Source organism: Botryllus schlosseri, chromosome 14 (genome assembly GCF_051294905.1).
Source record: "Botryllus schlosseri isolate E-star chromosome 14, Bs_hap1, whole genome shotgun sequence".
In the NCBI taxonomy this organism is placed as follows: Eukaryota; Metazoa; Chordata; class Ascidiacea; order Stolidobranchia; family Styelidae; genus Botryllus; species Botryllus schlosseri.
Genome location: NC_137249.1, coordinates 22,025,434 through 22,038,168, shown reverse-complemented (window position 1 = coordinate 22,038,168; position 12,735 = coordinate 22,025,434). Strand labels below are relative to the sequence as shown.

General features: G+C 40.7%; 2 protein-coding genes across 4 annotated transcripts in view; one reads left to right on the top strand and one right to left on the bottom strand.

The window, feature by feature from the left end:
- LOC145456510 (uncharacterized) overlaps nt 1–12,735 on the top strand; it is a 487,292-nt gene that overhangs the window by 303,227 nt on the left and 171,330 nt on the right. The window lies entirely within an intron of this gene.
- The window catches only part of LOC145456513 (CCR4-NOT transcription complex subunit 6-like), a 105,295-nt gene that overhangs the window by 7,317 nt on the left and 85,243 nt on the right, over nt 1–12,735 (bottom strand). For 2 of the 3 annotated variants that reach the window (XR_013920624.1, XM_080334648.1), the window contains exons 2-4: nt 11,848–12,223; nt 10,804–10,897; nt 2,076–2,231 (exon numbers count right to left, since the gene is read on the bottom strand). Coding sequence is in view for 2 of the 3 variants with exons in the window: in XM_080334648.1 (XP_080190774.1) it covers nt 2,076–2,231; nt 10,804–10,897; nt 11,848–12,096 (499 nt within the window). In the remaining variant the exon portion in view is untranslated. The remainder of the gene's footprint in view (nt 1–2,075; nt 2,232–10,803; nt 10,898–11,847; nt 12,224–12,735) is intronic. The other variant, XM_080334650.1, reaches the window with a different exon arrangement.

Sequence of the window (12,735 nt, the reverse complement as noted above, 5' to 3'; positions counted from 1 at the left end):
TTTCAAGTTGATGACAATATTTCGTCAATAATATTGGTAATTGCATTATATTGCTATTCATTCAGATTTATCCGTAGAGCTGGGGCACCTAATTCATAACTATAGCATCTGGTATGTTGTTATAATTACTTTATTGTATGTTGTTAATTTGTGACCTCCCGTCTTTTATATAATCAAAAGATACTGTAGTCGCCCAAACGTAGCAGATTTAAAAAAAACTTTCGTGAGACGCACACACAAATTCTTACGTATTCACTCCTCTGTGGGTGGCATTTGCATTGTTGGGCACAGATTGGAAGTACCGGACTATTCGTCACGCCCACAGAGCGCGGCTACTGACACCGAAATGCCTATTCCTATAAATTATGCATGCTTTTTTTCTTGAGGGGGAGAGGTATGCATTTCAAAATCAAGCCCGAAGCTCGAAGAAAATTTTCTAGTTAAAAAACTCTCTTGAAAATACTCTATAATAATTTATGTTGATTTACGAAATACTTTTGAGTCCCCTTAGAGCTCGCTTCCGGTCCTATTGGGGAGTTTGGGGTGTTGTAGTTACGGACCTGGCAAGAATGCAAATCGTTGGGTGCGACGAATAGTCCTGCATAGAGTTGGGCAATGGGTACATTATGACGTAACAAGCAAATGACGCATGATATATAAAGAAAGCTGTTATCACATTATTAGACCTTTTCATCGCAAGCCTTATATTGTCTTCCAATATGTCTTCTGAAATTAGTTCTCTAAGAAGGAAAACAGATGTAATCGTGAGTAATCGTGATTACATTTGAAATGTAATCGTAATCGTAATCGACTACTTCCTGATTTTGCTGTAATCGTAATCGTAATCGCGGGATTCACAAGTAATCGTAATCGCAATCGATTACATTCATGAAGTAATCACCCCATGTCTGATAAATACTCATCTCACAGTGCCGTATATCTTTCTAATTATTATAATGCTCGTCGTGCGATGTTGCCATATAGCCCTGGCGCATAGACTTTCGCATACCACACCATATCAATGCCACAAGCAATCAATTTAACAACGACGATCATATAGCTTCGATACTTATTTTCCCTGCGGAAACCGTGAAACAACTAATAGCCGTATCGCAACACACCAAATGTCATACACAGCTACGAAGACGGGATCAATCCACACCATTGTTACAAGGTGTATTGAAGTAATTTAACTATAAAGTGAGGTAGAACTGGCATCGTACTTTTGGCGGTCGCTTAAAAGGCTCAATTTTAACATTCACATCATTCATACTGTTACGGCGCCATCATCAATGATACTTGAAGCCTAGTAGGCTACACCATTCAGAATCGAATTACTCATGTAGCCTGCTCGATTTCCCCATCCTCATCAACGGAAAAATGTTGAAGACCGTCCGTTCGCCCCTACAGAACCGGTGATTGGTCAAAATCTGAGGCGGCCAAGTTTGGAGATGCAGTAAAATGATGGCAATAACATAGGAAAAAAAAATTTATGTTATAATATGACGAGATTTCGGATGAGTACTCATGATATATAATATTCGTGCTACATTATTCAAAACAAATACTCGGAATGCTGTGCATGAGTTGATTCGTGAATATTAAACAAAGACACAGATGATTACATTCAATGACATCTCAACTGATTAGGGTTTCTAGCAGAAATGGAAGCGGACTGTGGTACCAGGACCAGAACCCGAGGCTGGAGTGTGCCACAAACTTCATGCCTCAACCAACACCTAACTGGACAGTTTCATCTATTCCCCAGAAAACAATGATTTTTGACAAAAACATACGATCATAATTTATCTGAAGCGTGACATAAACTGAACTACGAAAGATTGCAAAGTGTTGGCCCGATTAGAGTCAACTGGCTAAGAAAATGCTAACGAATTTGCGGACCCATCACTCGTAGAACCAGGTCAGTCTTCCATATCAGCTGGTGGCTACCCGAAGCAATTGGATGATCCAAGCTTACTATACCGAATATATTCATCGTCAGCTACGTCACAACTAGAAGGTTAGCCGCCGTGTTTTTCCGAGACCCAAGTACCCAATGGGAAACTAAAGCCTACCTGGAATCTCCGACTTTTTCTTTTTACACTTGCCTTTCCTCTTTTTTCTGTTTTTCCTTTTTCGCAATCCAGAGCCCGTCGATTTCACTTTCGCGGATCTTTTTATGCGATGCAGTAATGTCTCGTAATTATCTTTAGGCGCGTTTTCATCGGTGTCTATAAAATTCGAGGACAGAAGATGAGTACGGTTGTATTGTAATTAGTATGGTTTTGTTTGTGGTCGCATCAAAGTTCCATATTTGGAACTGACCAAGTAATCCATGCTGACATGGTGTCATAGTAATTGGTAATCGAATATTCGACTCGATTCAAATCGAATCAGGCGGTTACTCAATTTTGCTCATTCCTCCTGACGAGCCGTGACTGGAAACGCGTCGTATTCCGATGAACGGTTTAATGGCTCTGTGAAAACCACTTCGACTTAACACGATTCCTCATGAACTGACCATGTAACATCTTTGAAACAAGGGATTAGGTGCCCATCGCGTGCTAGCGTTCTGTACAACGAGCGTATTCGAAATGAAAAGTCGCAAATATAAATAATTACTTTAAGGCATGCAAGCCATTGGTTTGCAGCAGGCCATCACATTATTTGTCACTTCTGAAACGATATCCAGTCCAAGTAGCAGGATTAGCGTGGTGCGGGTGAGCTATTGCTCCGTTAAGTTGACGTTCAGTTCGAAAGTCTACCATTTGAATTAAACCCACTGGAGTATTTTATTTCAGATGACTTCACTCGAAACTGAACAATAATAAAAATGTGGACCGATTCGTTGTCTCATACCGAAACTAGTTGATTGTGTCTTAATCGTACTATAAAGAGATCATGTGCAGAGTGCAAGGGTTATGACTTGAACAAAAATTTGCCTGTAGCAGGAATTATTGAGCATTTTGGTATAAATTAATGAAATTGTAAATATTTTGTTCAAATCGAAAAAAATGTTCGGTACAAACTAACTTCAATTTTCGACACTGGTCCAAATATAGAAAAGATTTACAATTCAAAGGCATTCTTTGCTACAAATTTAATCTTCGTATATATATCCTATTGCACTTCTGGTAAAGTCCATCAATCGATTTGACTTCGATTTCTGTTATTATGTTAGTGCCAGGGACATCAACAACGGACATATCCTACTTCCAATGGGACTTAAGGTACTTTATCGCTGCGGGACATTCGAGCGCAAAGATAGCAGCAAATAATCTTTGGCATATTTTAGAGCCCGGCCGATATTGGATTTTTGGGTCGATACCGATAAAACCGATATCTCACACATTGTCCGAGAACCCTAATACATTCATCCTATATCCAAAAGAAGTTGGATATATATAAGCACATTTTCAAAGCTTCACGACATTTATTTGAACATCTTTACAGCCATTGTTATACTTGGAACATGAAATAAACCAGAAAGGCAACATCTGGACACCTGTAAAGTGTAAGCTATATGAAAATTATCAATAGTCTCAGTCTAGCGGTCAAAGATTATAGTTTTCTGACTTCCTACCGCCATGTTGTGACGTCACGAAAATTGCCGATAATTTTTCAGCTACAATGGCCGATACCGATAATTATTTCAAAGTGTGATATCGTCTCGATATTATCGGCAAACCGATAATCGGTCGGGCTCTAGCATATTCCATCTTTAGACATCTGGTTAGAATACCAGGCTTCCTGACACGCCTTTGCGATGAATAGGCATGATATCTCCAGAGTTCCTCTCCATCTGGGGATTTGGAAGTACGGAATTATAGCCTTTGATCTCCATCTCGCATTGCGTGGAGATGGAAGTTTATGCCATTTGATTAGAATCTACTATGTTCTTTGAAAGAGCGGCATGCTCTGCGCAGCACATAGATAAACTTGACATCATCTTTCAATCTTTTCTAATATTTGACTCTGAAATTCTGGCTTGATGGATTGTACCAAGTTTTCGTAGTGTTTTACCACATCATCTCCAAATTTGTAGCTGAGAGTTGGATTTGTTGAGGACGTTGGATTGAAGAACTCTGATATATGCTTATATAGAATCGATTATTTGCTGCTATTTTTGCGCTCGAATGTCCTGCAGCGATAAAGTGCCTTAAAATCCCATTGGAAGTCGGATATTTCCGTTGTAGATGTCCCTGGCACTAACAGAATAAGAAGAAGTCAAATTGATGGATGAACTTTACCAGAAGTACAAAAGGACATATATATGAAGATAAAATTTGTAGCAGAGAATACCTTTGCATTGCAATTTTTTTCTATATTTGACCAGTGTCGAAAATTGAAGTTGGTTTGTGCGGGACATTTTTTTCGATTTGAACAAAATGATTATAATTTTTTTTAATTTATACCAAAATGCTCATCAATTCCTGCTACAGGCGAATTTTTTTCCAGTCATAACCCTATTATACAGTCTACATCTAAAATCAAAATTAATAATTATTTATTAAATATTTAATTTTGACTGTAAACAAGAAAACGATAGGATTAATTCAATCTGGGCAATCACAATTTACCAAAATACTATTTTAAATCTTCGCAATTGGAATTGTGTCAGTTAAATTCAAATCAGTCGCTTTATATATTACATAGTCTGCATCTACAAAAAAGCCTACCCTTCATACAATGAAAACTGGAAAATTTGCGTGCGGGAGGTTTTTGTTTAACCAGTCTTAACTTTTATTAATTTTGAAATCAGGACACAAAAGTTCATCGTTTGTCACTACAGGATACACATGATTTTGATTTTTTCAAGTCATAACCCTAGTGTGCAATGAAAGATTGAAACTGGGAGCCTAAAACAGCCTGGTGCGAAATGCGGAGTCTTTGGTCCTGAAAGCCTCACCGCTATTTACATTGCTGGTAAACCTATATTTCCAACGCCAAAAATGTCACATAACTCGTGCCCTGAAAGGGTCACACAGTGGATACTCTGTAACACGGCACTTTGGCTGGAGCTGTAATGTTAGCTTATCCGTATCATTGTCAAGGCCTTGCGGGCCTGGATATGCGACGAACAATTCGCTACTAATTCGCTATAAATAAGTGTTATACACATACAAGATATGCGGCATCTAGAAATCGCCAGGTTGTTGTATCAGCCCCATTCTATCAAAATTTATCGCGCGTGCATCTATTGCGCCCAGAGATGCCGACACATGCCAGTGTCAGCTCATTGTAATCGATCGTCATTATTATGTAATCTTCTGCTACTTTGAATTCAGTTAGTATTTTATTATGTAGGCCAAGGGTCGGCAACCTACGGCCCGCGGGCCGGATCCGGCCCGCCAAGCGAAATCGTCCGGCCCGCGACATAATAATTAGTTATCACAAGAATGCGGCCCGCCGTTTCACAATGAGTTTCAATCAGCAGTGCAGCACTGCTCGGAAAGAACGCGGCATTGATACGATATAAGTTGCCTAAATCGTATTAGTACATTGTGACGCCACAAAACGAAGGCGGTTGAAGTAGGAGATGGAGATTGTCTAGACCAGTGGTTCTCAACCTTTTTCACCTCGCGGACCGGTAAAGCTTCAAAAAATATTTGGCGGACCGGTGGACTTTCAAAAATTGAAATCAATCCAATGTAAAGTAAACAAACGTTTTATTGCAAGTGTATGGTGTGATGGAGACTGGTGATTTGAGGGATTTGACCGTAATTAATTTTGTTCATGATGGCATCCATGTGATTTTACGATAGTGATCGAGTCTGCCGAGTCGAGGTAAATTTGCCTTGCCCAGATAAACGTGACGTCCGAGAGTCGTTTACAGTCCTTCGCGCCGAAGGCCGCGGATTTAATCGACCACGCTAACTCGAGTAATATTATTCTCTCCGACATTATCGAGAGAAGAAGTGTTTCGCAGTCGAACCAAGCATCTTCAGCTACCTTGCTCATTGCCCACTACCACACCAGATGTAGGCTAGCTGCTCAGGCTACTAGGAATACAATACGGCGCACGTGAGCAGGGTGAGCACCCGGCAACAGCTATACCTTGCCATCCACAAAATCACGCCCAAAAAAGCTCTTCTTCAGCCCACCCCCAAAGAAACGTTGGTCATGAGCCATCCACAGGGTAATAAACCAAACTTCTGGGGGTTTCGCCCCGATAGTTGAATGGATGTTTTCACCAGGAATTGTGAGCACATTCATTTTATTCATTGTAGCCAGAGAGTTTACGTAACCTAATCGCACCAAGCGCGAACATTTTTCTTTTTGTGACTGAATCGGTCAATAATATTAGGAATTGCATATTTGTTGCTGTAAATTTGGGCAATGGACAATGGACAATTAGACATATATATATTGAGATTTTCGGTCAACGAAGGACATTCGTTTACGACCAAGGTTTTCTTGCTGGCGAATGTTTTGACACACTTTTCGGAGTCGCATGTTAGCCTAAAGTTTATTATATGTTGGTGCGTTGACTGACGCTGAAATGCCTGTGTCTATAAATCACGTGTGTTTCTTGACGAAATGGCACCCAGTCAGTGGCAATAAATCGCGCATGCCACGGAAAAATTTGAAAAAAGTTCGATCAAGTTAATACTCAATAATTTATGTTCATCCACGCAATAATTTTAGGCCCTCTTAAAGCTCAGACCCGCTCCAATTGCGGGGATTGAGATGCGGCAGTTACGGTCCCGCACAAAATGAATTATTCGAAAGCGAATGATCGCCCAAACTGCGCGACTTAGTGAGTAAGCTTGTACTTGTCGCTCGCATTTCGTCAAATGGCACTGCTTGAACTTCAAGTCAAATCGAACATGTTTCCAGACCTAATGTTACCTCACGAAGTTTTGATTCAGTTTAAAATTTGATGCTTTATTTTTATTTTATCAATTAGACAAACCTTCAAAACATATGCATCTTGAAATTTACCTGGCGGACCGGCACGAAAGTCGTCGCGGACCGGCACCGGTCCGCGGACCGGCGGTTGAGAACCACTGGTCTAGACTAGAGTAAACTAGATCAGTGCTTATCAATCGGGTGTATCTCGCAACCGAAGGTGTATCATACTTTTTGAAGGGTTTACCGATGGGGTGTGACAATAAAGGTGTCCTTCCTCTGCTTCAAAAACGCTACACTGAATACATGAGATGTTGAGGTGCATTTGAAACAAATCTGCGACTCGGGGAATGAGCATATCGCTGCATGACTTTGACAAAGAGTACGTTCTTGAAATTGATCTTTATCCCAGCTTATCAAACGATGCAAAAGCCATCGCATCGATTTTTGGTAGCACGTACGCATGTGCGCAATAGTTTTGAACAATGAAATTCACGAAGAGCAAGCCAAGATCACGTATCTCGGACGCCCATTTAGAATATGGTCTGATTCTTGCTTCATCTGACTGTTACCAGAAGTTGAAAACCTTTCACAAAGCAAGCTACGTCAATTGTCATATTTATTCTGCGTTGTTGAAGTGTAAATACATGTGTTTTATGATTGGTATGATAGAGATTGCAGCAATGTATGATAATATACCGAAGTGAGCGGAAAATATAGTATTAAGAAAAATTCCGGCCCGCCAAAAAGTTGTACACTCGAAATTTGGCCCGTGACTAGCAAAAGGTTGCCGACCCCTGATGTAGGCGAATGAGGGTGTTGGATTGAAAGACTAATACTACTTTGTTTGTTTTGGTCTGCGCGCAATCATAAACAAACAGTTTCAGCCTTAATATTAACCAGACGAAACACTGTTTCAATGTAGCTGATGTTCACAAGCGATACGTCCGACATGCAGCCAGAGTTCAACGACCTCGTTGGCAACCTGCGTGACCACTGATGTCTCATTGAGTAGCAATGGAAGACTGCGCTACACCCTGATAAATTCATCTCCCTATGTTGTAATGCTTTACGATTTGTTGTTAACAAAATGCGATTCCTTGTATACGCGGTTGACTCTAATTTGGAACGATTTCTGAAGCCGGCCGACGTGACACTTTAGTCCTCGGATACGGGTGACTACAGTCTTATCAAATGTCCATGTCAACAACATTTACATCAGGGGCGGGCAACATACGGCCCGCGGGCCGGATCCGGCCCGCGAAGGGATTTTGTCCGGTCCCCGGACAGTTTTCCATCTTACATGATAATGTGGCCTGCAGCCCCAGTCTGCCGAGATTCCCCACTACTTGCTTACTACGTCAAATGTTAGTGACTGTAAGTTATTATATACGTGTATCCGCATCGTGCGAGAGTGGAGCTTACGGGATAAGTTCGTCGAAGCGAGAAGACTCGCATTATCGGCATTTACGATCTTCTAATTTTAAACCCTAATGTCGTTTGTGGGATTCATGGTGTTTGTCGACTACAATGACCATTTACACCAGGCTGATATATCCTAATTTTGAATCCGTAACCGCCGACTCCTAGCACGGCACACTTATAGGCTTTCGTGAGACACTGCATATACCAGGGGTCGCCAACTCAAAACGGGTCGCGGGCCACTTTTCAAATTTCGTGGAGGATGCGGGCTGCATGAATTCAATATCGTGATTAATTAGGCCACACAGTTGAACAACGACGCTACCTCGTCAACTACTCAACCCTAACAAATTGAGACCTTTGTAAATTTGTGGTACGGGCTTACCGAACGCCTTGGAATCTTAATTAAGGATTGCAACGTGTGTTCATTGATAAGCTGGAAGCAGACATGACGGCGCCTGTATGACAATGCTATTCTCAAATCCACATTGTCTTCGTCATTGTCGGTGAGAAATGGCTTGGAAGCGATATTGCTGTCGTAAAAATACATTCATTAAATGCGATTTATTCCTTGTATACGTGGATGAATGCACGAATAATGTATCGATTCAGCAATCCGGTCCGCCAAGTATTTAATTTGCCTTTATCCGGCCCGCCGACTGGAGAAGTTGCCCGACCCTGATTTAGATTGAGATTGACAAATACAAAGATCTCATTTGATGACTCGTATGGTTATTAACATTGCATTCTGTCAAACAAACTCTCTCTCTCTCTCTCTCTCTCTCTCTCTCTCTCTCTCTCTCTCTCTCTCTCTCTCTCTCTCTCTCTCTCTCTCTCTCTCTCTCTTTCTCTTTCACACTCACACACACACACACCATGCGGCCCGCAAACCGATGAAGTTACCCATCCCCGATATAATGGGTTGTGAATTTGAGACATGTAGCTTATAAACATCAACTCTCCTGGTAAATGTGCCTTGCATAAGAATTAAACAATGTTCGTCAGATTAGATATATATTCAGTGAAGCAACACTAATGGATGGAACCCACGAGTCCGATCGAGGTAACTATAAAAACCTCTTCCTTAACGTTGAAGGTTTATCTAGGCTTGTCATTGCCATCCGATTCACATAAGCGGTGTCTCACAAAAGCCTAGGTCGAAAGTGCTGGGAGTCTTGGTAATAAAGCAATATCGGCCTGGCGTAAAATGAACATGGATATCGGCACAGCACGAATACTAAACAACGACAAGAGTTGGGCTAAGCACATTATTATGTTGTTTCACGATTACTTTCAGAGCATGTGCTCTCAGAAATTACAGGCAAGAGGCCTTGTGAAGTTACCGACGTTGAGTAAAATGCAAAGGCACCGGCGTGCGATCTCGAGTCAATCCGTATGGCGTATGCTAGTATATTTTCATTCGATCTCTGATTACGAACACTCCTATAAATATTTTTGGCGTCACAGACACATATCAGTATCAGAATCAGTACATTATTAATTTCATTAATTCAAAACACCAGAAGATTGCGACATAATGAAATGATAGGAATGAGCCGCAGCTATTCGGAGTAGTCTTTTCATGGGAAATCCACAAGAAACAAGTCAGTGCAATTTACACCAAATTACGAGAAGGCAAAAAAGTGCGCATTGAGTTTAGAGTTTGTTGGAGAAATGGACCAACAAATAGTTTATTCCCAGAATCGAAAACGCCAATACGAAACCGTTGTATGCAAGTTACAACCCGAATGATGATTTGATAATAATAAGCAAAATTCCAACGTCAGCGTTTACAGTTAGATCTCATGTATTCCCGACAGCACATACGCAGGACCAACGCCGCATCAAGACTAAAGCAACGGGTGCTTAGAAATACGCCAATTTACGCCGCCGTTAGAGCCACTGTTTTATCGGTTTATAAGTGTGTTGTGTCGAATGAGCCAACCATTGTATTTTCGTCAATTCTGCGAAAAAAAAAAGTGATGCTCGCCCTATGTCCCCAAGTCCCTATGATTCATAAGATGGTGTATAGCTTACTATTGTGTATAATTACAGAGCAGTCCAGTACAAAGTATTTGATGGTTAACATTTTGGAATCATTTGACTGCACTGGCCCGCAAGCAATTAATAGTTTTGAGTCTGGCATTGGCCCAAGTTGAGTTTAACACTCCTGGTCTAAAGAAAGACAGCCGAAGGATCACCTTCGAACACTGTTACATCGAGCTTCGAGCAATCGATATGCATGTTATTAATGAGACACCACACTTGGTTGTTTCGCATATAGTGTCTTGCGTATGGCATTGTACAATGTACAATTGTAGATGGAGCGTTTTGATCTGGTAAGAATAATATAACCGCTGATTCATACTATTATTTACGAAAGTCGATGTGTCTTTGTAAGATCTCACATCAGGATGGGAATAGGTAAGTCGTATCCATACCGTACACACATTTATAAAGCATGCTAATCTGGATTGGAAATTGAAAACATTAAATTCCACCTTGATCGATCTCGTATACAATGCTAACCTGGCCAAGATTCTTGATGTATTCCCATTCTTCCTGTGAGCTCCTCCCCTTGCAATTTGTTTACTTGTTGTTCGTGTAAACGTTCTGATTCCATCTGACATATTCAAAGTGGAATTATACGTTTGAGAGCAAGAAATGACGAGTATGCGAGTATGCGTTCATCAACTAGTGCGAAGTAATGAAATAAATTGAGAAAATGTGACATATATAGCAAGACTCGGTTCTTGCAGTCATGACTGAGGGAGTGGAGGTGTTTGCTGAATGGTTGTGTGATAATCCGGGTCGTCGTAATTGTGGATCGCTATCAGTGGAAAGTCACTCGCATCTGCACAAGTATATATCGTTTACGAAAAGTTATTAAAGCTACACATACTCAAAGTTCAGTAGGATGGAGCATGTTAGCGTAACGCTTGGCTATAACACCAAAAGCTTTAGTCACGGTCTTGTAAAGGAGCGCATGACAGTATTGGAGTTACGGAAACTAGCATCTGTAAATTCCCGTTAATATGTGCTTTATCTTCACTATGGCATGTCAATGTCTCTGAATTAACACACCGTTCCAATACAGTGGTAGCTCTCGATTGAGGGAATAGCCGGCTCGCCATTATTGATTTTGGTTGCCTGCAGATTGAAAACTCCAAAATACATCGTCTCATGCGGACAGGAAATGTTGAATTCACCGCATAAAACTATCTATAAACCTAAGGGGTTGCTACCATTCTTTCTATCAATTCTAGTTACTGGAGAAGTATTACGAGTTTTTACTAGAATGGTAGAAACTAAATGCAAAAGAGAATTGCCATAGATGACAAAAGCAACAAAGGTGCTAGTCCATTTTAGACTGACCGTGACACTTGCAGTGCGAGTCACGCACGTAATGAAACAGATGTGGTGACCATGCAATTGATGCTGCTGTACGTATGCGACTACATAATACGTGCTGCAATCAAATATTGCATGCACGTACAGCATGCTGTATCACGGATATCACGGCTGGCCATATTTATAGCAACGATGATAATTACATTTTAGCGGATTGCTTACCTGTTGAACTTCGGACATCTGATTTTCAGAATGCTCTGGTTTCAGTATAGATCTTAGTAACTGAAGTTCATTGTGCATTTCTTTAACTTGTCTCGACAAAATACAATTCCATATCAACAACAGCGTAATTAATCCGTACGTTATCATAGTGGTTGTAGAGGCCTGTTTTTGATGTCTCACGTCCCAGCTATCGCAATAATTCCCATTTACAGTTGTCTGTGATTCGACTCGCCTTGAAGGCAGCCCCATATCACTTTTTGAAGCTTTGTGGCTCTTCAGAGAAATTTTATCCGAGATATTGAATAATTCTCGTTCACTATCGCGGTCCAAGCATGGCCTAGTATAAGCCTACTTTCTTAGTTTCTGTGTGAGTTGGCTGAAAGTAAAAATACATTATTATTAAACCACAATTTGAAACGACTGAAGATACAGAATATCCAAAATTTTCAATTCTCTCGTGTATTTAAAGAACCGCATGCATGCATACTTGCATATTCCTACAAGAGACTCCATAAGTGCAATAACCTCAATCGAGATTAAAGTTTCGATGCATCAGGACAGGAAATGGTTCACAAAAGGCAGACAACGCAAGATTATTCGTCATCTCAATACAATAGTAAAATATTTTCGTAGACAAAACATGTTGGTTGCAGACAACATTGGTTGCAGACTTCAAGTGGTTGGAGAGATAGCGATGCCCACACAATAAGGCTGCACTTGCTTAACGTCAGTTTCAAAATCGTGACATTAATGTGATTCACCGGTTTGTTGCGGTCCCAAAATGAAAGCGTGTCTCAAGGATGTGTCGCACACGTACGTACACAATACAGATCATATAAAACAGTTTGATTTCGTCTGAAGTGTTAAGCACGGCAGGTAACGAGCAAG